This window comes from Motacilla alba, chromosome 1, assembly GCF_015832195.1.
Source record: "Motacilla alba alba isolate MOTALB_02 chromosome 1, Motacilla_alba_V1.0_pri, whole genome shotgun sequence".
Taxonomy (NCBI): domain Eukaryota; kingdom Metazoa; phylum Chordata; class Aves; order Passeriformes; family Motacillidae; genus Motacilla; species Motacilla alba.
Genome location: NC_052016.1, coordinates 59365133 through 59389824, shown reverse-complemented (window position 1 = coordinate 59389824; position 24692 = coordinate 59365133). Strand labels below are relative to the sequence as shown.

Here is a 24692-nt window from a genome sequence, read left to right as displayed (position 1 = left end):
GAGACTGTGGAGAAGCGACCACACTGACACAAGTTTTCTGGTGGGATCTGGGAGCCCATGAGGGACCCACACTGAAGCAGTTCATTCCTAAGGGGCTCTTCTACCCCGTGGAAGGAGGAGCAAGTCTGTGAAGAATTGCAGCCCATGGGAAGAACTCTCATTGGAGAAGGTCATGAAGGACTGTAGCCTATGTCTAAGGATCCCACAATGGAACATGGGAAGAAACCATAGAAAAAGGAGTGGCAGAGACAACGTGATGAACTGACTCCCCCTTCCCCACATTCCTCATCCCTCTGTGCTGATGAGGGTAGGAGGAGATGGAGAAGTTGATAGTGAAGCTGAGCCCAGGAAGAAGGGAGGGGTGGGAGGAAGGTATTTTAAGATTAATTTTTATTTCTCATTATTGGCAAATAATAAACTAAGCTAAATTAATTTTGCCAAGTTGAGTCTGTTTTGCCCATGATGGAAATTGAAAAGTGATCTTTCTCTCCTTGGCCCACCTACAAGCTTTTCATTGCATTTTCTTCCCCTGTCTTTTTGATGGACAGACAGTGATAGAGAAGCTTGCTGGGCACCTTATGGCCCAGCAGGACAGGAAAGCACTGGAAGGTAAGGGGTGTGCAGCATGTAAACTCTTACAGCTAGTGAATAAAACTTTACTTCTTGTGACCACTAGAGCAGTGTTTCCTCAGTATTGCTGCTGTGTCAAGAATCTTCCTAACTACATGTACAACATCTAAGACTGTGGCATCATTTGAGTGTTATCTGAGTCAATCAGTACTGAACAAAATCTTCAGCAAAATTGTAGAATAAAATCTAAAGTTGTATCTTTGTTATAGAGAAACACAAACATAAGCCACACATACTCTGACCACTCTTTGTAATTCTCTGAAGTTCAGGAAGGCAACACTAATACCTGGATAAACTCCATTTGAGGCATTTCTATTTATTCCTTACTATGAATTATTACTCATTTATTGTCATGAAATGTTATCTACTTTTTGATATATGGAAGGGTAAATGGTGCATTTGAAAGAGCTAGCTGTCTGAATGATATACAAGGTAGTTATTGTAGAAGGCATTAGTTTCAGACAGAAATAGCAGACCTCTCCAGCTTACAGCTGGATCAACTTCAAAATCTGATTTTTTGTCTAGCCATTCAGAATAGAAGAGTAAGGTTTTTTAATTAAGCCTGTTCATTACATCTGCAGAACTGGAGAGTTGCCGTCTACATCAGAATAATGCTTGAGCTGCTTAAAAGACAAGGTTATGAAGTCAAGAGAAAGAACATCCAGCATTTATAACCCACATCGTTAAAGTAGTGGTAAAACTCGTAATGAAAGAAAATAACAATTACACCAACTATATAAATTCTGAAGGATCCCAAAATTGCAATTAAGAATTACTTCCCAAATAAGTGAAATACAGCAATACTTGAAAAATTACATTATATATATAAATTTCACAAAGACAACACAGTTATAAAATTTTGATTCAAATTTCTACTTAAAAAATGTATTGGTATCTTTTAACTGTCTGAGTAATACTGTGAACTTACTGATATGATATAAAGTTTATAACATAAATGCAGAACCAGTGTCCAACACTTGGGCATGAAACAAAAAATCTAAGGTATATTAACAGAGACATGATTAGCAGAACAGTAAGGGACAAAAGCTTGAATCAGTGTCTGACTTTGAAGATAAAATTTCGATGTCACCAGAGGTAGAGTGGAATTCAGTGACCTTAGAGATTTCCAGCATCATGGACAATCCAGAACACCTCGACAGAGCTGACAGATATGTCACAGGACCAGCAGGTAAAAATGTGGAGCAGCTGAATTACAGGAATATACCCCTACCACTAAAAAGGGCATTAAACTCACATGCACAGGAAACAAAATCATCTTCCCACCTATATAATCAACTGATCCAGTTTATCCTAAAAGAGACACTTACAGGTGATCAGTTGAATAATCTTTTAAGAGTGTTGAGCTAATTAATGCAACTGAATTCCACTCTGTTTCCGATACTGATCTCTTTATTATGTCGTCATCTGAGGCACCTCACGTGAATGTGGAAACTTCTTTTGACGTGCAGAAGCTTAGGCGACTGTAGTCTGGGCATGACTCCCATCTTGGGTTCTTGAAGATACACATACTTGAATGATACCTCCATATGTATATCAGAATTTAAACCAGAATAAACATAGCCTGTCTGGAGTCCTTTAGTGATTACAAATGTATAGAAACAAATAGAAACAGCCCTCAAGTATCAAGTCTATTTTTCCACAGCTGTAGAATGACAAGTCCAAAGTAAGACACGTCTTTTCCTTGCCTTCACACACACACCAGAAGCCATGACACACTTTATTTGCCATACCAAATGTGGTATTATTAATACAAAAAAAAACAGTAGCACCAAAAAATAGCCCTTAGCACAGCAAGAGTTTAGACAATAACTAAAAGCACAATTTAAAAGTACCATTAAAAGTACCATGCTTCAGAATACGCAAATATGTGTGACCTGCAAGGTCAAAAAGTGTGTTGTTTCTGAGGCAGCAGTTTGTCCTAGGCATAGTATTACCACTTTCAGCAAAACAAAACAAAGACAAAGCAAAAAAGACCTCAGATTGCAGAGGGACCTGGGTTAGTGAAAATGCACTATGCTTCTTTGAAAGCCACAGGTTTAGGCTGGTCAGTCCCTTCAGCAGGCCTACCTTCCTACATCTTCTTCCAAGACTGAAATGAATTCCAGAGATAAAAATTCCATAAAATCATGAGGAGTCGCTGTTAGTTTTGATAAGATTTATTTTTAACACATAAACAGAATTTACAAGCCAGCTTTTCAATAACATATGTAATAAATTGGCTGTGCTCATGTAAGAAAAGCCTAAAGACTTTAGATTTCAGCATCAGTTCAAAGTTTTGAATTATTTGTCATTTACAGCATATATAAACACATAGTAATACATGAAAGAAAGAAAATTAAAAGCAAAAACAAAAAGAAAGGAAATTCTCATACAACAGTTTTCTGGATTCTCTAAACAAAAAGGAGATACAGTGATTCCGTCTGGAAAGCAAGTAAAAGAAAATGGCTTTGAATTGATGTTCTCCTTAACAGACACACTTGAAGGTCATAAAGATGAAAAGCAGAGACTGCCAACAGCTGGAAACAAACATATTCTCAAATAAAATTATGACCTGATATATAAGAAAAAGTTACTTCATAAGGTTACTTGGCCTTCTCACCATGTGATTTTTTCCATGCTCTCTCAGTTGAGCAATATTTAATCTGACTTTTTTTCAGAACTACTTATTCATAAGAAAGACTATAATTTATACTGAATACCATTTAAAATTTACTTAAAACAGAGGCATATTGAAAAATTTTAAATTTTCAGACACACAAAGATAATCGCAACACAATAACATTCTTTCTGGGCTTGAGGGAAAAAGAGGAAGGGCCTTGCTCTCAGCTATTGCATTTATCAGCTATTAATTTTACTATCATTTAAAACTAGTTAAATCAACTGTTTTACTACAGTTAAAACTGGTAATAAATAACTTAATCCGGTCTTCCTTTAAAAATCTCACCTCAGAGGACTCCCAGCTGCCATTCAGGCATTAACTGGAAGTATAGCTCAGCACAATCACCATTTGGTATCTGTTCAGTCTGTAGAGAAGCTCGGCTAAGTTTCTGATACCAGAGCTCACAGGACACCTAGAATGCTGCGCCTGGGACTTGTCAGAAGAAATGTCCTCCTGACAGTTCTGAAAACTCAACACCTATTTCATGCATAATAAAGCAAGTAAAGTGTTCCTCCAGGCTCAGGCCTGTTACCTTAAGAGCTCAATTCTCAAGGTATGTTCAGAGTACATGAAGTGTACCAATCTCTCCATAAGGGAGATTGAATTGTCCCTCTTTCCATCATTGCACAATGATTAGAGTGATTAGCAAAGATTTGTATGATGGCCATTTAAGTCCACTCATTTCCTGGGGGATTAAAGATACTATTCCTGCTGTCCCAGGGAATCCCATCCCCACAGCTCTAGGATATTCAGAAAAATGTGTTTCTAGCATAAGACAGGGTGATGGAAGAATGGAGAAAATGGGAGGTATTTATTAGCTCCATTCAAATTGGGCCAATTTTCATTATTAAGAAAAGATTCTTCAAGTAGACAGGGAGAAAGAACAAGAAAGACAGTGAGGAAAAACCCCAGAGAAAGGAGTAATAAATGTGAATTTAATCTTTGATCATATTTTGGGAGCAAGAACTGATGTTGCCTTAATTTCGTTACTATGGCTTTACCTTCAAAGTAATTCCTGTGCAATGATCCTGCTGCACAGAAAGCTGGGAAATGTTATGATTAACAACACTGCTGTTTACAACAATTTCAACAGTGCAGTGTATAGGATTTCCCAATCAGCATGTTGGCACTCATGAAATATCCATAGGTACTTAGCTCTGCCTAACATAATTACAATATGTTTCCACTACAAAAATGAGCATGCCAAAGCACTTACTTGCTCAGCCCCTTCAGCAAGCTGACATAGCATGGTGTGCTTGCAGGCTGGTAAACTCACCACCCTCCAGTGATCTTGGGCCAGATGCCAGTTAGATGGCAGAGACTAGTGCATGGGATCCATCTCCCAGAGCTTTGAAGTGTCCCACACACTTCTCTGCATGTCCAATAGGACACATGCACTGAATAACTTCAGCCCCACAGATGCTCCCACATGGGCAGTTGCTGAACCCTCTGTATCTTAACATGCTGCCTCTGGATGCTCATACTCCCAAAGCTCCAACTGCTTTGATTTTTTAATTACTTTTATCCATATCAGACAACCTTGCATGCTTTCTCAGGCTTGCCTTCTTGGTTGGAGACAAAATTATTTGTCAGCAAAGGATCCATGACACACATAATCTACATCTTGTCTTGGGACTCAGCAATGGAACAAAGAAAAGTGCTATTGAGGCCCACAACTCCTTGCCAAGGCCACCTGCAATAAGGAGGGTCCAAGTCTGCTATGCATTACCTCTTAAGAGAGAAAAGGTCTAAGGCCTCAAAAACTAAAACCCACTGGCAAGACTACACTATGCTGCTGTAAGTAGATGACCAACAATGGATGAAGAATTTCCCCATACAGAGGGCCACCTTTGGAGTTCTCTGTGGAGAACTGACCCTGCATATCCATGCTGAGACCATCACAAGCCACCAGCCCATCTCAGTGGAGAAAAAGACTGTCATCTGTTACTCTTCACTTCATTAGCCCAACTTTTGCCAAATACTGAGTAACCAAATTAGTTTCAGAAAGCTTCTGACATGCAGGAAGGTATATGAGATTGCTGAGGCTACCAACTACACCATCTACACATGACTAGTACATAGCAGCAACGCTTGAATATTATTTTTGGCCTAAGTAGTAGGACAGAGATGCCCTGAACAAGTAACTCTTCTTAAACTGACTGTCCTGAAAGACAGTATAATGGGAAAAGTAAAATGTGAGTCAAAAGGTTTAAACATCTGAGGCTTTAACACCACAGTTTGTTCATACTGTGACATGGGGTGGCTCAGTCAGGCCTGGCAAAAAAAACCAAATTAAATTATCTCGGACTGTCAATGTGCTACAGCAAAAGTTCAGTGAAGCTTACAGTAGCAAATAATCACAACATATATCACCCTTTCTGCTGACAGAGATAGGTAAGTTTGTTCTGCACCATCTTACAATATTGTGGAAAATTTAGAAGAGTCCACATTGCTTTTCCTAATTTTGGTTCACTAAGACAAGTTGAAAACAAATCCCAGCACACAGCCAAAAGTATTTCCTTTGCTAGGGAGTATTAAAAAATGTACAAACCCATCACATCACATTCTCCTGCAAATACTGATATCAGACCTGCTCAGAAACATAACGACAACTTCCATTGTTCAAATTCAATCAAATTCTCCAAGTGTGAGATTTCAAAAGAATAATTAAGCTAATTACCATGGAAAGAATCTTAGTTACTCTGGATAAAAACACAACGGCACGTGTGAAATTTTAAATTATTGACTTTCTTCACAAATTTAGGGAAGGAGGGAGCTCTCACCCTCTGAAAAAATTATAAAAATAAACACTATCAGACCTTTCAAACATCTTACTCTCAGTTTAATGTTCAGTCTTCTGGCTTCTTCCATCTGTGGTTTTACAGCTTCACTCCTCCAGAGCCACACATGGCAGATGTCACAGGTCAACCTGATAGGGGATTTGTTGACTATTGGTCAGGCAACATGGCTACTGGGCTGGTAGAATGCCAGCAAAGCCAGGAGCACAATCCCACTGTATGTGGCTCTATTACAGCCACAGCCCTTCCCTGCAGCACCCCCAGCACTGGCTTGGAGCACCCTTACTCCACACGCAGGCACATCCCTCCTGCAATGCCACGGGCACAGCAAGGAGCTGGGGCTTGCTTCTCACCCCCACTTGCAGGCACACATCCACAGTGCATGTAGACATCAAAATGAGAAATGAGCGCTGTGTGTTTAAACACACACTGGTCACTTGAGAGAGATGTCTCAGATATTTTAGATGCTGACCTCATAACCAACAATGGCAAAGAAATGAGCATCACTGCCAGTCTGGATGAATACTAATTTCTCATCTTTTCAGGTTGCCTGTTCTTGTCACAAGGTGGACCTGGCCTTGTCAGGCATACAGTCAATACAGGAGAAAAAAGAATGATTTCTTTCTTACACCAGAAGCAGTATGAAGCTCCTCATCTGCCTTCCCTTGGCTTTGTCATACACTGATGTAGTAAGAGTGTTAAGCCTTTCTATAGGTTTGCCATGAGCCTTGTGGCTCTCCTTGCTTTAGCATGCATGGATTTTACAAAAGGAATACTACAAAAGAGCAGAATAAAGGATGAACAAAGTACTGATCATGTGCTGCATTTTAGTTACTCATAACTAAAGATTAAATTGTTTCCTATTACCAGCAAGTAAAGCACAGAAGTCCCAGGACTGTGAGTGAAATGTGATGTTGAGGACCTTGACCCTGCTTTGGATTACCAACCATTAGTATTGCAACTCTTTCCTTTAAAATGTTGCTGAGAAGGTTACAGGACTTGAATTAACCCTTGTTCTATGGAACTAAGAAAAATTCCTTATACCTGTCTCTGACCTTCTTTAAGTAGATACTTAGATAACCAGTGTATAAAATGCAATCACAAAGCTGGAACTAAAACTGCAATAGGAATTTAAAAGAAATTTATGGAAATAATAATTAAAAACAGATTAGATATTTTTCTCACTGCTCTATAATTTTATAATAACTATGGATCTGCCAAAATAACCTACTTCAGCAGCAGTAAATACAATGGATTATTTAATATTAGCTGCATTATGTAACATATTCCAAATTTCCATAATTTAGAAGTCTCTCACATAACTCTCACTTCTGGCAACCTCTTAAGAGATTTCTCCCTAGCTGATTTTTAACCACTCACCTTAGCAGTACAGCCCTGACCTCTAGTGGGTTCAGTGAAACAATATTACAGGCAGGATAACATGCTAACTTGGTTTCATAAACAATATCATTTAAACCTGGAAAATGTAGAAAGCAAAGCCATGCAATCAGCCAAGGAATAGCTGTTTTATTAAACAGATGAAAATTAATTGCAGGCTGAACAGCAGTACTGTGTTTGCTTTATGCTAACATCCATCTGATTGATGAGGTGTTTTGATTCTCAGCAGATGACTGCTCATTCCCATTGGGAACTCTGTATTCTGTAATGCTTAGTTATCTGCAAAGTTTGCTTATCTTTTTTTTGCTAACTTACCTTCAGACCAAAAGATGATTGGATTCAGAAAAACAAGTAAGACAGGTTAGGGATAAGTACATTCCTATTTTTCTGCGATCGAAGAATTAGATGAAGACCTGATTGCTGCAAAGGTTTATGAACCTCTATTACATTGAGTAAAAATTTAACACTTGCATGATACACTCCAGTTACTCAAAGACTGAGGATCTTAGGTTTCCTGTTATTTTTATCCCACAGTGAAAATTAAATCCAGAGCTCTGAAAAGATTACTGAAATGATTTTCCAGTTAAGTATGGGAGGCTTCCACATGAAGACTGCAGAAAATATGCAAGAGACAACATTAAATTCAGCTGCCTTCATCTAGAAGGCCAAAGAAAGACACAAAGTGATGGGAATGTAGTCTGCCTCTTTCAAATTCCTGACACAGGGTAAATGATGCATGGATAGCCTTAATAGGATAGCCACAGATACTCTGCCATACTCCTTCCTACGTGTCCTACGTCTCCAGCACAGAAGTCTTGTGAAAGCACTCGTGAAAGCTGATTCTCTTTCTCACATTATTTACCTAAATTAATGAATATAATATTGTTCTGGTTTGCTGTGAACTAAGCAAATGGAAATCAGGCCAAACTAGAAAGACAGAACATAACAAGGGTGACACTATTGAAATAATAATAATTATTATTATTATTATTAATAATAATAATAATAGTATTTTTTAAAATTAAACAAATATACCTCTTCCAAAGAGTGACAAATGCACTGCATTTTCACATCATCTGTAAAAGTTTAAAATGCAAATATGCAGATATGTAATCCAGATTCTGAGTTCTGCAAGAGAAGGCCAACAAATCTGTTACTTATGAAGTTTGGACTATTCAGTCAGAGCAGCCCATCCAAAAATTAATTATGTAGAAATGGTACCTTTCTTTGCTTATTCATTACAGAAGACGCTCAATAAAAGATGTGATTTTTCATCTTTTAAGGAGAAAACATCCTATTTCTATCCTTATTATAGATTTATTAATTCAATATCTACATTAATTTTGTTCATAATCCAAGCACATATACTATACTTTGCCAAATAAGAATAATTTGACAAAAATTTCTAGGGATCCTAAGGCTGCCCTTAACATTGTTACACTGCGATTCTTGCACTCAGACATCATTGCCTTAATTAGAGGGCCTCATTTTATTGTTCCATTATGGTTTGCCATGGTAACCTCACTGTTTAGTTGACTGCTTTGATTGGTCATGTTGGATCAACTGGTACTGAACAAAATTCTCTTCCCAGAAATACTCTAAATATAATGGTTTCATTGTAAGCCTCCTTTTATGTGCTAGCAAGCTAGGTAAGTTTGGCATCATAGACTCAAATTTTTTGGCTGTATCTGTATTGCCCTAAGTTTTCCTTGAAATGCCTTCAGTGCCAAACTCCTCCAACCACAGGTTCCTTGGCTCTTGGAAAGAATATGACACCTATCCCAAATCCAAATACCAGACTGAGTTAGCATCATGAGACATTAATTACTATAAGCATGCTTTGGCATTCTCATAATAGTTTCTATGTAAGCCCATGTCAAGAAAAGGACCAGCCAGAGCAGTCTTCCTATAAAAAAGTACAGCCTGGATTGCATAACCTCCCCAGGCCCAAGCTAATTTTGCCTTGCCTGCCTCCAGATCATCAGGAAGCCAATCTACTCTGACCACTGTACATGTCCTCAGTTTTTACTTCCTTCTCCATGCCTTTCTCAAGAAAACAGAAAAAAATGCATCCAAAAATCAGTCCTAGTAACCTCCACCTCTGGCTTACTCCTTGTGGCTCAAAATATTTCAGATTTACTACCTCTATTAAATTTCCTTGCTTTATTTGCTATCCTGAAAAGGATTGTTAGCTCCTGAATTCATTCTCTGATAGCCACATTTCTGTGTACAGAAATGAAAGCAAACCTTTATCCACTTTATCTCCTACTCAACAGTTTTTGCAGTGTCCAATAGGAACTGTCAAATGCAAACAAGTGGGGAGCAATAAGGAAAGAATGGAATTATACATGCCTATGTCACAAAGTGTAAGTCGGAAAATTCAGAAAATCAAGGCTGTTTTAAGGTGTCTCTACTAAGCATCTGAGAACTGAAGTACGAACTTGCAGAAGGGCTCAGTTTGAGATGGAGACAGATAATTCTAGGTGTCTCTATGTGTTACTGCTCCCAGAGTCAGAGGAACTCTTCAAGGCAGCCAAGAAGTCCAAAGGGAGTGACTTGGTTGACCAGCAGGAGGCTGACTAAGACAGGGGTAATGTCCCCAGCTGAAGAACACAGATCTCTCAAGTTTTGTGCTACACTTTCCAGACCTCTAAAATTCTATTTAAACAGTCAAGTTAGAAATACCTGCCTACAAAAGAATGGATGGTTATACCTGACAAGGTGTACCTAACTTTACAAGTAAATGGAAGCTGTGGGGTTTCTTCAAGTCTGCAAATCATTTAAGTCCTGAATACAGATGTACATAACCAGGGTAGGAAATGTTACCTCAGGGATTTCTAACTGCCCACACAGAAAGCCAATGACATAACTGATTTAGAATTCAGGAGGTCATGGCTGTTTGCCCTAAGCTTCATCCACATGCCTACAGTCTGTCTCACTTGAATGAGGCACTTTCTACTCACATCACGCTGTCATTTAATGTTTGTACTCAAATGAGAAGAACCATCCTTGAATCACTGTCTCAGCCTCAACATATAAATCTGACTCAGATTCATAGGCCTGTAATCCATTTATTTTTGAAAGAGCACAGGAAAATGAAAAACAGCTTTGCAATTTTTTACTGGGACAAGTCAATCAGTACAGCTACAGAACTTTGGTAGTCCCAGGCATACAGCACAGAAATTTAGAAAAATATTAGGTTAAAGGATGGCACAACTGCATCCTCAAAGGAGCTTCAAAGTTGCATGAAATGCAGCTGCTGGACTGTCGGACCATGCACCTATTTAGTGCCCAGATGAGTCAAGGAAGAACTGCCACCTGCTCCTGCTCCAGAACAGGATTCTGGCCATCTTCTCACTGGTGTTCAGAAACAACATGTTCCTGAAACAATCTCCTAAAATCTCCTTAAAAAAATCAATAAACTAGCCTTCCTGTTGCTGAAAATAGGTGTCCAACTTATTTATGCCCACAGCTGAAGAACACTGATCTCATCAGATGTTTTTATTCTATGCACTGAGAACATCTGAGAGACTCTAGACACAACCAGTAATTGATTCCCAACATTTTGGCTATGCTGTGAGACCCAGAATGGCTCCTAAGAATCCAGTGCTGAAAACAAAACGATGTCAACACCAAGACAGAGTACCTGGGTAGTCCTACAAGAAGCATTTCACTCTATCCAGAGCTACCTGGGCCTCCCACTGTCTACATTTTCTTCAGTTTTCAAGTCATCCCTTGCTAGGACATGTCAGCACCACAAGGTTAACAAAGGCATTGAAAGGTGGTGTTAGGTGTGGTTTTTCCTATACGTCTGGCTGCTGGATCACAGGGTAGCACAGTCGCTCATTGCTGTGAACAAATAAATTACGGCTCAGCCAGAAGTGCTAGAAAGGTCTGGGAAAAACAAGTGTTACAAGCCATAAAAGTGCTGTGCCCGGGGACATATGTACAATGTGTGGTGTAGATGTGCCTGGCAGAGCTTGACTATGGATGCTCATAGGCTCCATAGGCCCACGGGCTCCCCAGGGAAGTGACTGCAGCACCAAGCGTGGCAGAGCTTAAGAAGTGTTTGGACACTGCTCTCACGCACACGGTGTGACTCCTGGGGACGGTCCTGTGCAGGGCCAAGCGATGGACATACCAAACCCCTTCAAATATCCTTACAGCATCCCTGAGACACACAGCAGCCTGCCTGATCTTCACAAGGCCACTAAAGCCGTCACTTGCAGCGCAGTCCAGCTCTTTACTACCACTAAACCGCTCGAATTCCTCGGCGCCTATCCGTGACCCTCACCTATCCACACCCCCACCAGCATCGCGGCGCCGGCGGCCGCTCCCCGCCCTCGCCCGCCCCCCGCGGTCTCCACGGCGACCCGCCCGCCCCTTCCGGCCGCGGCTCGGAAGCGGCGGGGCGGAAGCGGCCGGGGCGCCGCGGCGGGGGCGGATGCGCGGGCGGGCGGCGGGGCCGCTGTGCCGGGGGCTCCGCGGGAGAGGCCGCCAGGTACCGGCGCTCGGCGGGCACGGGGCACCCACAGCCGGGAGGGGGCGGCGGGACGGGGCCGGGCCGGGCGGGAAGGGAAGCGGGAGCCCGGCCTGCGCCCTTGGCTTGCGCCGGCCCGGCCCTTCCCGGCCGGCTGCTGCCGTCGGGGGCTGCGCCGCTCGTTCTCCGTCCCGGCGGAGAATTTTTTTTCTTTTTTTGATTGACAGCTCGCTGTGAGTCAGTTTTAAACCAAACAATGCTAGAGGACACCGCCAGTGGAGGTGTTGGCTATGGAATAACACCTTCTCGAAAGCAAAACAAAAGAGCTGATGCGGTGTGCTAAACGCTCTGGTTTTCATTAAGTGTTTTAGCCTCCTGCGCATTGAGGTTGTGACATTTGGAATAGCCTAGGTAGACTGCTGCAATAGAGAAATGTTTGTGTACATTTATGTGGTTATTGCTTTACTGTTGTATTACTGTACTGTTACATTTTACATGTAAAATGATTGTGAGAAGTAGCAGTAGTCACTGGAGTGAGAACCTCTGCACTGGCAGCGGATGGAACACTTGTTCCTACTCTTGGAGGAAACTCTGCTAATGAAATTAAAGTAGAATTAACCGCCAGAAATGTTGTATTTAAATGAAATACCCATTTCGTTTCTCAATGGTATTTTTTTTTTCTCCTTGAATTTTTTGGTTTCAGTACCCCAAGTCTGACCATCAAATATGATTCTTTGCCTGCTACACGAAACTCCTTAAGTACTTCTTTTGCCATTTGGCCACATGGCTTCAACTACAATGGTAAGTTAGGATTTAGATTGTATATTTTCAGATCGTTTTGCTCTAGTCTGCTAGCTGTCCGGCTGACAAGGAGAATACCACTAATATTTGACATTTTCTTTTACAAAATTGGTTTGCTTGTTAATGCTGAATTCTGGTATTTCTCTTTTTAGGAGTGTCTTCATAGCTTTTGGGTACTTCTGAACACTTACTCACTGGCCAGTGCAGCATAGGAACTGCCATATCAAGCTAGTGGTGTTTTCAGTCAGGAGTGGTGGCAGGAAGTTGGGTGAATATAAATGCTGCTTCTACATAGTAGTCTTTTATTCACGGATGCTAATATTGCCATGGATTTTTACCTACTGTTAAACAGTCAGTGAATTGAATATTTGAAATCATACCTAGACACAGGCATTGTAGATGTATCTGCTAGATATATTTTCTTATACAGAAAGCATCAGTATTTGATATTTTCATAAAAACGCCTAGACACTTGAAAATAAAGTGTTCTGTCATGGCAGGTTGTACTGCACAGTAGCATGGTAAGTAGGTGGGGGGATTTTCATGAACAGGTAAGAAATTTTGGTTTAGGTATATTATATGAATGTTTTTGTTGTATATTTCTTTGTTGTTCTTTTTTTTTTGTTGTGTAGTATGGTTTTCTTCACTGGATTCTATTCTAATAAAATATTATCTATGTAATCACTGGTGCTACCTTGGATTTGGCATGGCTTGTGTGTCTTCTGTTCCTTGAGGCTCAAATAGAGATGTTTGCTTTTAGAAGCAGCTGATAGGGACAGTTTAAACCGAGGGAATAGGACAAATGTATGTTTGGGAAGAGGTACTATTGCAAATGTTCTAAGGTTCACTGAATATTAGAGCTTGTCACGAGTACACTGCTAAGGACTCTATCCACCTGCCACTGAAGTGAATGCATTTCTTCTCTGGACTTATCTGGAGATGAATCAAGTTTCTGGCATTCTCCAACAATGTTTTGGTTCTTGATAGTGTCCTCTTTTTCCTCCCTGCCCCAAATCAGTTTCATTGTCTGTTTCATTTGGCAACTGCACATTATTCCTGCATAAAAGATGTCAGAGCTTAAGTGAGCGCCAGAGAAGGAACATTAGAAACCAAGGAAGACTTTCTTGGGGGTTTTTTTTTGACACTGGTGCTTGTTTATTCTGGTTTGAAATACTTGTCAAATTTCAGTCCAAGAACTCATAATTCTGATCTGTGAAGTTGTGGGGTCTTTTTGAAATAAAGATATATCAACTGCAGGTGTACTGATGTAAAAACATTCCAAAAGAGCTAAATTTAATAAAATAAATGGTAATGAGAATACCACGCTATGGGATATTGAGAAGCTTTTGCAGATTTTGTTGTGTTTCATGGGGGTGGGCAGACTTTCTCCTACCTTGGAGAAAGTCTGTAGTGGAAGCTAGTTTTGTTTCCTAGCCACCTAACAGTATATCATAAGGAGAACTTCTTAAATTGGATTATGTGCAGAAGTAAAGTTCTGAGCACAAGATCTTGGTTTCCACTTCGTGAAAAATAACTGTGATGATACTTGGGCACTGGTATCTAAAAGATAAATGTTTTCTTCCTGGCATCTCTTTGGGGATATTTTGGCCTATCCTTTCTGTTGAGTTAGTGATCAGCTTAACAAAGGAGATCAGGTTTTCTAGTTGTCATCTCTAATTGTTTTGGGCAGTATTTGTTACTGCTTTTATTAGGTATAATTTCCATTCCTGCTTTTAATTCTAATTGCCTTTCATTGTTCTAAGGCTTCATAATTTAGCCAAGCCTTGTGATGCAGTTATGTGAGGTTTTAGCTAAGTTTAGTATATCCCAAAGAATTTTTGAGCCCATCTTCTAATTATAAATTCATATCAGTTGTAGTAGGATTGTTGGGGTGTTTTTAATGTATGAGGATGTTAAAAAAGTCATATAATTTCTGAAAAAACCTTTTGTCATTCTTGCAGCAACAAGCTTTAGAACTGGCATTGGATCGTGCTGAGGTAAGATGCTGCTAAATTACTTGTTTGTACATAATTTATTGGTCTTAGAGTTATAAAAACACAACAGCTATTTTTTATTTCTCCTGGAAAGCAGCAGAAAACCACATTTTGTAAATACATATGTGTGTAATCACCTATACATGTAACACTGAGTTTGCAGAATGCTCACTGAAATTGCTGTCATGTATTTTTTCTCTTACCCATTGTACTGAGAACATCGAGTGCAATGCTGATAGGCTGTGCAAGACTTGAGCTTTCCCCTTCTAAACCAGCAAATCTGTGTGCTGTGAAATAAGCAGGCAGAAATGTATACTAAAATCCTGTTTGTGTTTTTAAGGATAGCCTAGTGAGAGTGAAGAGGCAAGTGCCTTCATGTTCATGTTCTTTAATGCTGTCATCTGATGTAACAGTTACCTTGAACCCTGTTATGGGAAATACACGGTCCAGTGAGAGAACATAAATTCTGAACAAAGCTGTTAATTGAAATACTTCAAGCAATAGAGATTTTGAAAAACCTTGTTAGAATATAAATCACATTTCCTGGAGGATGCTATCTCTCTTATTCTTTTTTAATTCAAATGTTTAATGTACACGAATTGTATTTACAATGCATAGCTCTATAGAGAAAAATAATTAAATGCAAAAGCCAAAGGGAGAACTTCCTGAAATTACCATGTTGAAGAGTATTTGATTTGTAAATGTTGTCAAGCCACTATGCATAAACTTGGTTGTACCTTAGTGTGTTAACCACATGAATTTCAGTAGTGGTAACTAAATACAGTAGTGTTGTAGTGTTAGTTACTACTGTATTAAAAGATGTGAGTGTAGAATCAAGACCTTGCATGGAACTTATGCCATAAGCATGAAATGTTGTCTTTGACAGCTAAATTGAGCTGTGTTCTTGTTGATGACGGTAACATAAACCAGATTGTGTTTAGTGAACTTTTGGAACAGTCATGTACCATAAATGTTAATTACTTTCTGTATATGTGAACGCTGTCTGGTAATGCTAACTAGAATTAAATTTCTTTGTAATGTATACTGGCTTGTTGTTTACTTTTCTCTTTTAGTATATCATTGAAAGTGCCCGTCAGAGACCTCCCAAAAGAAAATATTTATCAAGTGGAAGGTACCAAGAATTTCATTATTTAGTTTTTTAATAGCATTTCTTTGATTTAATTTTGGTTACATGTTGAGTTTTTTTAATTTCAGAAAATCTGTATTTCAAAAACTTTATGATTTATATATTGAAGAATGTGAAAAAGAGCCTGAGATAAAGGTAAGTGGAAATTGCTGAAAAGCTTTTCATTTCTGTCTAAACAGGCAGGTTTAGAAAATACTTTGGTTTTAATTGCACCTAATTTCTTTGTTAAATGAAGTATAAGCCCTTCTTACTGTAGTAGTCACCTAAAGATAAGACTACATAATGGGAATGGCTTAATGAGCTGTTCATTCTGTCTTAATCCTGTGTCACCAAAGGGCACTTGTGTTCAACTTCAGGGCCAGTGTCAATGCCATGTGCAGCATTGTTTCACAATCAATTACTTAGCATGACTGCCGTGGAAAAATGTGGAACATTTTTCAGACCCTGTAATTTTGTTGTAAATTCAGATTTATTTCTCCAGTTGTTGGTAAGCTAAGAAGCTTTGTGAAAAATTTTCATAATGTTAACAAAGAGACTCAAATAGGCTTATCAGTTGTAAATATAAGGTGTAAAAGGTACAAACTACTTTGCTAAACTCTGAATGTCAAATTGAACAAGAAGATAAAACTGTGGAAGCCGCTGTATTGCTGCTTTCAAGGAAGTAAAATGAATGGGAAGACAAATGAGCACTCGGGTTAACTCCCAGTTAATGGTTGTACCCAGAGCTGGTATTCAGAGATGAAATATGGTTTCCAGCCAGAGGCTGGAAAAATTATCTGAGGTTCAGAATTCATTGTCTTAAGTTCTAAGGGGATTTCAAATGTTTCAATTTGTAGAATTTTTATGTGGTCTCTGAAACACACCAGGCAATTATAAAAATCTGTTATACATCGAAAAGATAGTTTTGCAGTTAAATAAGGGTATAGTGTCTGTGGCTGCTGGATCAGATTTCAGCAAATAAAGACAAGAAAATGCAATTGAGAAAGCTTCCAAATGATCCAATTCATTGTTTTAATCCTGGAGAGAAATGCCTCCTGTTAGGAATATCTGAAAGTACTAAATATTTTGTTGCTATCAAACAAGTTGTACGGGACAGATGATGTTTGTAGAAATGATACAAATAATGGTGCACTGTAGATTTAGAACATTTCAGCATAATGTTATTCTTATTAACTCTGTGATCTTCCAGTTCTAGGGTTTGTAATTTTAAATGAGTGGGATTTTTTACAAAAATCTGTGTCTATAAGCATGTGTGATAATGCGTATGTTTACTCTGCTGAATACAGTACAGTTAAATTTAACTGGGCTTGTTTAGATGTGTAATCTGTCATTAATCTAAGTAAAGTCTAATAAAAACAATTGCTTTTGTTTTTATTTCTGCTAATTATTTCATAGTATTATGTTCATGAGCAATGTTTACTTTTAAAGCAGAAGCTGAGACGAAATGTGAACTTACTTGAGAAGCTGGTTATGCAGGAGACGTTGTCATGTCTGGTGGTAAACCTCTATCCAGGAAATGAGGGTTATTCACTGATGCTCAGGGGAAAAAATGGTTCAGGTAATATTTTTCTCTTGAATTTTTAAAAATACTCAGAATGCTGTATAAACTTTTAGAATGTGTTATTGTTTACATTTACCTGTTTCACTTCCAACATAATTCCAGTGAGGGGTGGGAGAACAACCAACTGTACTTGAGCTAAAAATTTACATAAAGCTCTGAGCTGTTTGTCTACAGACAAAATCTGTAGATAGGCGTCTTTTTGATAGCCTTCCAGTCTCTTTTTTCCCCTTAGTTTCTGCAGCTGCAAATGCAAGATTCACTCACTTCGGGTTCCTTCTGTCAAATTGTTTCTTTCCCTGCTTCCCATGTCTAGATCTGCCTAGAGGCATTTGTGTTCCACTTTGGTGGCATTTTCATGCCATTTGTACTGCCTGGGTGATAAGAGCGAACATTGTGTCATCTGGGAGCAAAAGCTAGCTCAGTAAGAGCAAACTAAAACTCTTTAAGTACAGAAATAGATGTAAAAAATAATATTATCAAAAGAAATGGTATGTGTGGATAGGTTTCTGCCAACCCTGCTTTTTCCTGTTGCAAGTTTGTTTTAGATTTCTTAATGTGTTTCTTTGAAACATACAGGTAATGTGTTTTGTTTAAATTCAGACTCTGAGACCATTCGTCTGCCTTATGAAGAAGGAGAGCTGCTTGAATATTTGGATGCAGAGGAGCTACCACCTATTTTGGTTGATCTTTTAGAAAAATCTCAGGTTTGAAATTTTTGTTTTCAAAAAGAACTTACATATTGCACCCAGATAGACCTTGATTTTTTTTGAGAGCTTCACATAGATGATTGTAAGCACAAGACACTTGTGCATATGAAGCTGTAGTGTTTAATGCCCCAAATAAATATTTAATTAATATATAGGAAAAAAACAGTACTTACTATTTAGGAGAAGGAGATAAGAGAGAGATTGCTATGATTACAGCTGTGAAACATCTTCAACTCTGCTCTAGGAAAACTTCCTTTGTTCTTTGTCATTATGGAATGTTTGGCATGGGAATTTCTTACAACTGCATTGCTAGCATATGAAAACACTGCATTTAAAGCTTGTGTTTTAGGTATTTCTAGGACATAGAAACATGTCTGTGTACACAGAAAGGACTGCTGGTCTGAAAAACTTAGTCATGAGATTTATTCCTAGTTTCACTGAATTTTATATGTTATATAGAAAACTTCTTTGTAGAGGCAGGGGAAGATGGGTAAATGTCAGTTTATTCAAAAGCTGGTGTTTTTCTTTCAACCAGGTTAATATTTTCCATTGTGGATGTGTCATAGCAGAAATACGTGACTATAGGCAGTCTGGTAACATGAAATCCCCAACGTACCAAAGCAAGCACATTCTTTTGCGACCTACAATGCAGGTAAGAGGAGCCTTAAGTAATTTGTCAGTGTTATGGCAGTTCATAGACTGGATATGCACAGTTACTGAACATATATTATCAAATACTATTATTCATAATTACCTTTATGTCTTTTTCCTCAGACTTTAATTTGTGATGTGCATTCTATAACAAGTGACAACCACAAATGGACACAGGTAGGTTAGAGGTCATTAAAAAACTTCACAGTGATGTCATAAATACACAACAAACCAAAAATTTATTAACAGTTTTTATTTGTTTAATAATTTTTTCTGGTTTTTTTAAGATAATGCCTACACTCATAGGTATATAGGAACTTGACTACTGTAAAAGTTTTCATATTTTTAGATTTATTAATAGCTATGTATATTACAGGAGGACAAACTCCTACTTGAGAGCCAACTTATTTTGGCTACAGCAGAGCCTTTGTGTCTTGATCCTTCAATAGCAGTGACCTGTACTACAAACAGACTCCTGTACAACAAGCAGAAGATGAACACTCGCCCCATGAAACGGTAGTTTTCAGTATGAAATATGTTTTCAAAGAAAAATATAAGTAATGCTTTATGTGAAAATTTAGCTCCTCATATGTAATACCTACTTAAATAGGAATATCTGAGAAACAGTCAAGAAATTATATCATTTTTAAGTGTTCAATATTGTATTTTATTGCAGTTACTAGTAGATACTGTAGTGTGCTCATTTTTGTATATCAAAGTAAAGTGTATATTTATTTTCTTAACATAATCAGTTTTATTACAGTTTGGAGTTGGGGTTTTCTTTGCCTAGGTTTTGTGTAAGCAGAGTCAGATTGCAGCTCAGTAATGTAAAATATATAAACAGATATGTTGCATATTGATCTTAATTTGTTAAAAGCTACATGCAAGTTTTATCCTGGATGAGCAAATTAAAAGAATTATTTGTATGTTTGACATTCAGGCTAAATAGAAGTGTAAGCGTATAAGAATATTGGAAAAACTTAAAATAACGTGGTATGTGCTATGTACAAAATATTGAAATTATTTCACTTTTGTGCATGGTTGGGCCCTTTTTTATTTCCACAGAAATTTGAAGCATTTGTTCAACGTGTTCTATCACAAGAGTTGCATTCACTCTATAAATAGGAAATGTGTTAATGGTCTGTCACAATTACTGAAATATTTAAAAATAAATTTATGTTGAAATACTGTTATAGTACCAAACCAGCAGTAATTTCTAAAAATATATAAATAGTTATTTGGTGAAGCTGTCCTTGAAATTAAACTTGGTGGTCAACAAATATTCCACTAGAAAAATAGGACAAGGGATTAAATGGATGTCCAGAACAGCACTACTGAATCTATGAGTTTGTCATGAAACAAAGACTAGAGGGTATTTACTGTCATTGTAACTTTATAGTTACATAAGTAGGACAAGGATCATTTGATGGAACTGAAATTATGATAACACGTAAATATTTTAAGCATGGTACCCTCTTAGTTACTCATTTTGATGATGTACTTAAATTAGGCATTTAAAAATAACCACATTCTTATTGCTGAAAGAGATGAACAGAATACTGGTATATTTTATAAGTATGAAATTGTAGTTTAAAGTTGTACAGTGTAATCCAATTACAATCCAAAAGCAATTTTAAATTAGTATTTACAAACTTATTAGTCTCCGTGTAAGTAGCAGTTCCCTGCATATTTTTGGTTTTGTACAAGGACAGTGGAGAAATTAATTTTGATGGTTTTACAAGCTTAGGTGTCGTTTTGCCATAGGTGCTTCAAAAGGTACTCAAGGTCCTCTCTGAACAGACAGCAAGAAGTAGCTCATTACTCAACTCCACCTCAGCTCAGACTACTTGACTACTTACAGAAAAGGAAGGAGAGGAAAGCAGCCCAGCAGTATGACCTCAAAATTTCAAAAGCTGGAAATGTAAGTCTTCTGAAAAGTAATGTAATATACTTCTAATTATTTAATTAAAGGATTTAATATATTAATCCTGTTCTTCATTTTCCAGTGCGTAGATATGTGGAAACAGAACCCTTGCTACTTGACTGCTCCTTCTGAAGTAGATGTAAGACCACCAATTGTTACGTATAATTAGCAATTATTAGAAACTGTATTATATGAAGAAATGTCTAAGAAGTAACCAGTATCAAAGAATAACCTTTAAAAAATGGGAGTGACTTTAACATTTAAAGTTACTTTTTGGTACCCTAAGGTAGAAACACAAGTTAAGCCACACTGTAATAAATTGCAGTTGTATCAGAATAGTTTGGATGAAGTAATTCATTAAAACAAATTGTTATTATTGTTCTTCTGTGGGCTCAATGTCTATTTGAAGTTGTATGAAAATCCAAAAAGCAAATGAGGTTCGTAGATTCTTTAAAAATGAGTCACTTTTTGTCTTGGTAGAAATTCCTGTCTTTTGATATGTTATACTATGGGACACTAATATTTTGAAAAGTTTTACATTTTATGCAGAGAATTCTAGTTGAGACTTTTTTTTTTTTCCACTCTGTGTGCATTTTTCTCTTGGGGACATTCATATTCTTAGTTTCTGGCACTGCCAGAACACATACTATTAGTGTATAGAAGGGACTCATAGAAAATCTTGAGTTGGAAGGGACCTACAAGAATCATTAGGTCCAACTCCTACTCCTACAGGACAGGACAGGCCCAAAATCATATAATGTGTCTTATCCAAATGCTTCTTGAACTCTTGTCAGTTTTGGTGCTGTGACCACTACCCTGGGGAGCCTATTCCAGTGCCCAGCTACTCTGGGTGAAGAACCTTTTCCTAATATCCTAGCTAAACCTCCCCTGACACAGCTTTAGATCACTCCCTGGGGTCCTGTCACTGGTCACCAGAGAGTTTAGATCACTGGTCACCAGAGAGTTTAGATCAGTGTCTGCCTCTTCTCTTCCCTCACAAGGAAGTTATAAATGCAGTGAGCTCTCTCCTCAGTGTCCTCTTCTCCAGGATGAACAGACCAAGTGAGCTCAGCCACTCCTCATACAGCTTTCCCTCAAGGCCCTCCACTGTCCTCGTGGCTCTCCTTTGAGCTCTCTCTAGCAGCTTTATATCCTTCTAATACTGTGGGACCCAAAACTGCCCCCAGCACTTGAGGTGAGGCAGCCCCAGCTCAGAGCAGAGTGGGACAATCTCTTCCCTTGCCTGGCTGGCCATGCTGTGCCTGAAGCACCCCAGGACACGCCTGGACCTCCTGGCTGCCAGGGCACTGCTGACTCATATTTGACTTGCCACCAATCAGGATGTCCAGGTCCCTTTCCACAAGTTTTCTCTACTATGCTGAGATTTTTTTAAGACACTGTAGACTAGACAAGACTGTAGCTCTGGACATCATAGGGCTGCCAAGAATGCAAATGACAGTGAAATGACAGTGTAAGTTTCTACAAAACAAACCCTCTCTTTTCACTTCAACTGTTGTACCTGACTTAATCAGAGGCTTTAGGAATTACTGTTACTGTGAAATTACTTAACCATTCCACATTGCAGGCAATGATTTCAATCTGTAGTCTGAAACCATGTTTCAGTCTTCTGTTAAGTTTAACATAGCAAATGTGGTATAACACTGTAAAGTTCTGAAGGTTCTTCAATTAAATTTCCTTGAAGAAACATAGGAGGTAACATAGGGGATTCTTTCTTTTCTGATCTCTCTATTTTCTTTAAGGTGGAAAAATATGCCAAAGTGGAGAAGTCTATCAAGTCTGATGACTCACAACCAACTGTCTGGCCAGCACACGTGAGTAATTTAGATCTTTGGCCAAATTTCACTGTCCCTAGTTCAAATGCCTCTTATTTCAACAAAATCAATGTAATGGGGAATAATCTTCCCTCCCCTAATTTAATTAATCTTCCATGTACTACAGAGACATGGGAAGATTACCAGAGATACTTATAATTTTATACAGTAAAGCAAGCATGTGATCAGTCTGATTTCCTTGGATTTTCCAGAAATACAAGGATAAGCAGCTTGTACTAAAGAAATTATCATAATTTACATGGAACTCTGCACAACAAATTGCTTTCTTTACTCAGACATGCAAAGGCTGATGAAAAAGAGCTTTATTGAAATCAAAACATTACATTTTGAAAGAGATTAATATTAAATGCCTCTTTAAAAAAACCTCCTTCTGCAATGTTTAAGTTGAACCTTAAGATTTTTGGCACAAACTATGTGATTTGATCAGAAGTAGTAATTTAACGTAATCATTGATTAATTCACATTAATAATTAATTTATTGATTAGTTATGTGATTAAATCACATCACTGATTAATTTTGTATAATTTCAGAGGCAAGGTACTAGCTTTATTAACAGCATGTATCATGATATTTTTGTAGTTGCCTGTTGGAAAAAAGTAATACTTTCCCATAGAACTTAATGTTCAGCTCCAGCATTTTATTCTCAATGTTTTTTGCATTGTCATAATTCATATAAAACTATTTCTATATATGTTTACCCAGTCTACATTTCCATGTCTAACATGATTGTTTGGGGTTTGCAATAACTTTGTATTTTTAAGAGGTGATAAATTGTTTTCCTCTCAGCCTGTTAATGGGACTTCTGCAATCACTTTAATTTTAGATAATGCACCCCTTCCTATAGAGCATTATTTAAAGTTACTTATAGAATATTTCTTATTCTGTATTGTATATGGGGTTGGTCTGTTTTACTTGCTTTACTTTACTTTTCAGCTATGGCTTGTTCAAGACTTACTAGGTCATTCTGTCTTTTTAGGAAATGAAGGATGATTATGTGTTTGAATGTGAAGTTGGTAATCAGGTTCAAAAAACAAAACTGACCATTTTTCAGTCTCTTGGCAATCCCTTGTACTATGGTAAAATTCAGACGCTCAAAGGTGATGAGGAAAATGACAACCTCTTAACTCCATCACAGTAAGTTACATGTTCTTTTTAAAACTATGCTGTGATCAGTAGGTGGAGGAAAACAAACATTACTTGTCATTTTCAGTCACAAAAGTACTCTAGAGCTATAAGTCTGACTTTAGATTTTTTTAACCAAAAAAAAACCCAAACCAAAATGTGTACAAGCCACCGTCATATTTCAAATGTACTTTTACATGAGATTAGTACATTCTTTTACATTAAAGATACATTGGGGGAGAAATAAGACCAGCAGCAAAATCAGTCATGAAAATTGTGGAGACACTGTGAGATGTTGTTGCACTCCTTTTTGGTGATACTTAGAATCTTGATTGGTCTCAAAATTTGCCTGATGCCATGAAAGTGTAAGATGTGGCTGTATTCTGTTTACTCTTAGACCCAGTTGAACTAAATAAATGAAGAAAAACATGAGCTTCTGAGAAGCTTCATAATTTTGAATTGTTTGGAATATGCTGGTTTTGGCTGCAGTTCTACAAAGATTCTCTGCTTTCAGCTGTTTTTGTTGTATATACCAGATTATTTGTGTGGAGGAACCTATGCAGCAGAGTAGAGCCTATAAATTTTACTAAGGCAAGGAGCAGTGAGACTGAGCAAACCTTTTAGTTCTGCTAATGAAAGTTATTTTTATCTTCTAGTATGTAATCATTCTCCTATTTTTTATGAAAATCTTAAAACATCCTGAGTTTTAAAGAGTATTTTATCCCTAGACTTGAGCTATTCATTGTTTGTTTCCATACTGTTGTGGTTTAACCCCAGCTGGCTACTAAGTGCCATGCAAGCACTCACTCCCTCCTCTCCTGACCTCCTTGGTGGCATGGGGAAAAAATAGCAAGGGTAAAAGTGAGGAACCATATGGCTTGAGATATGGACAGTTTAACAGGTCAAGGAAAACCTACACGTGCAAGCAAAGTAAAACAAGGAATT

At 38.0% G+C, this 24692-nt stretch overlaps 1 protein-coding gene across 13 annotated transcripts in view; it reads left to right on the top strand.

Moving 5' to 3' along the window:
• The first annotated feature begins 11931 nt into the window (after nucleotides 1–11931).
• The window catches only part of SUPT20H (SPT20 homolog, SAGA complex component), a 29813-nt gene continuing 17052 nt past the window's right edge, over nucleotides 11932–24692 (top strand). For 10 of the 13 annotated variants that reach the window (XM_038130877.1, XM_038130831.1, XM_038130866.1 and 7 more), the window contains exons 1-14: nucleotides 11932–12007; nucleotides 12690–12787; nucleotides 14749–14784; nucleotides 15855–15913; nucleotides 15997–16063; nucleotides 17357–17486; nucleotides 18090–18193; nucleotides 18732–18848; nucleotides 18971–19024; nucleotides 19224–19363; nucleotides 20612–20768; nucleotides 20854–20910; nucleotides 22532–22603; nucleotides 23602–23759. In XM_038130877.1, the coding sequence (XP_037986805.1) occupies nucleotides 12770–12787; nucleotides 14749–14784; nucleotides 15855–15913; nucleotides 15997–16063; nucleotides 17357–17486; nucleotides 18090–18193; nucleotides 18732–18848; nucleotides 18971–19024; nucleotides 19224–19363; nucleotides 20612–20768; nucleotides 20854–20910; nucleotides 22532–22603; nucleotides 23602–23759 (1169 nt within the window). In that variant the 5' untranslated portion in view covers nucleotides 11932–12007; nucleotides 12690–12769. The remainder of the gene's footprint in view (nucleotides 12008–12689; nucleotides 12788–14748; nucleotides 14785–15854; nucleotides 15914–15996; nucleotides 16064–17356; nucleotides 17487–18089; nucleotides 18194–18731; nucleotides 18849–18970; nucleotides 19025–19223; nucleotides 19364–20611; nucleotides 20769–20853; nucleotides 20911–22531; nucleotides 22604–23601; nucleotides 23760–24692) is intronic. The other 3 variants (XM_038130917.1, XM_038130839.1, XM_038130813.1) reach the window with 1 other exon arrangement.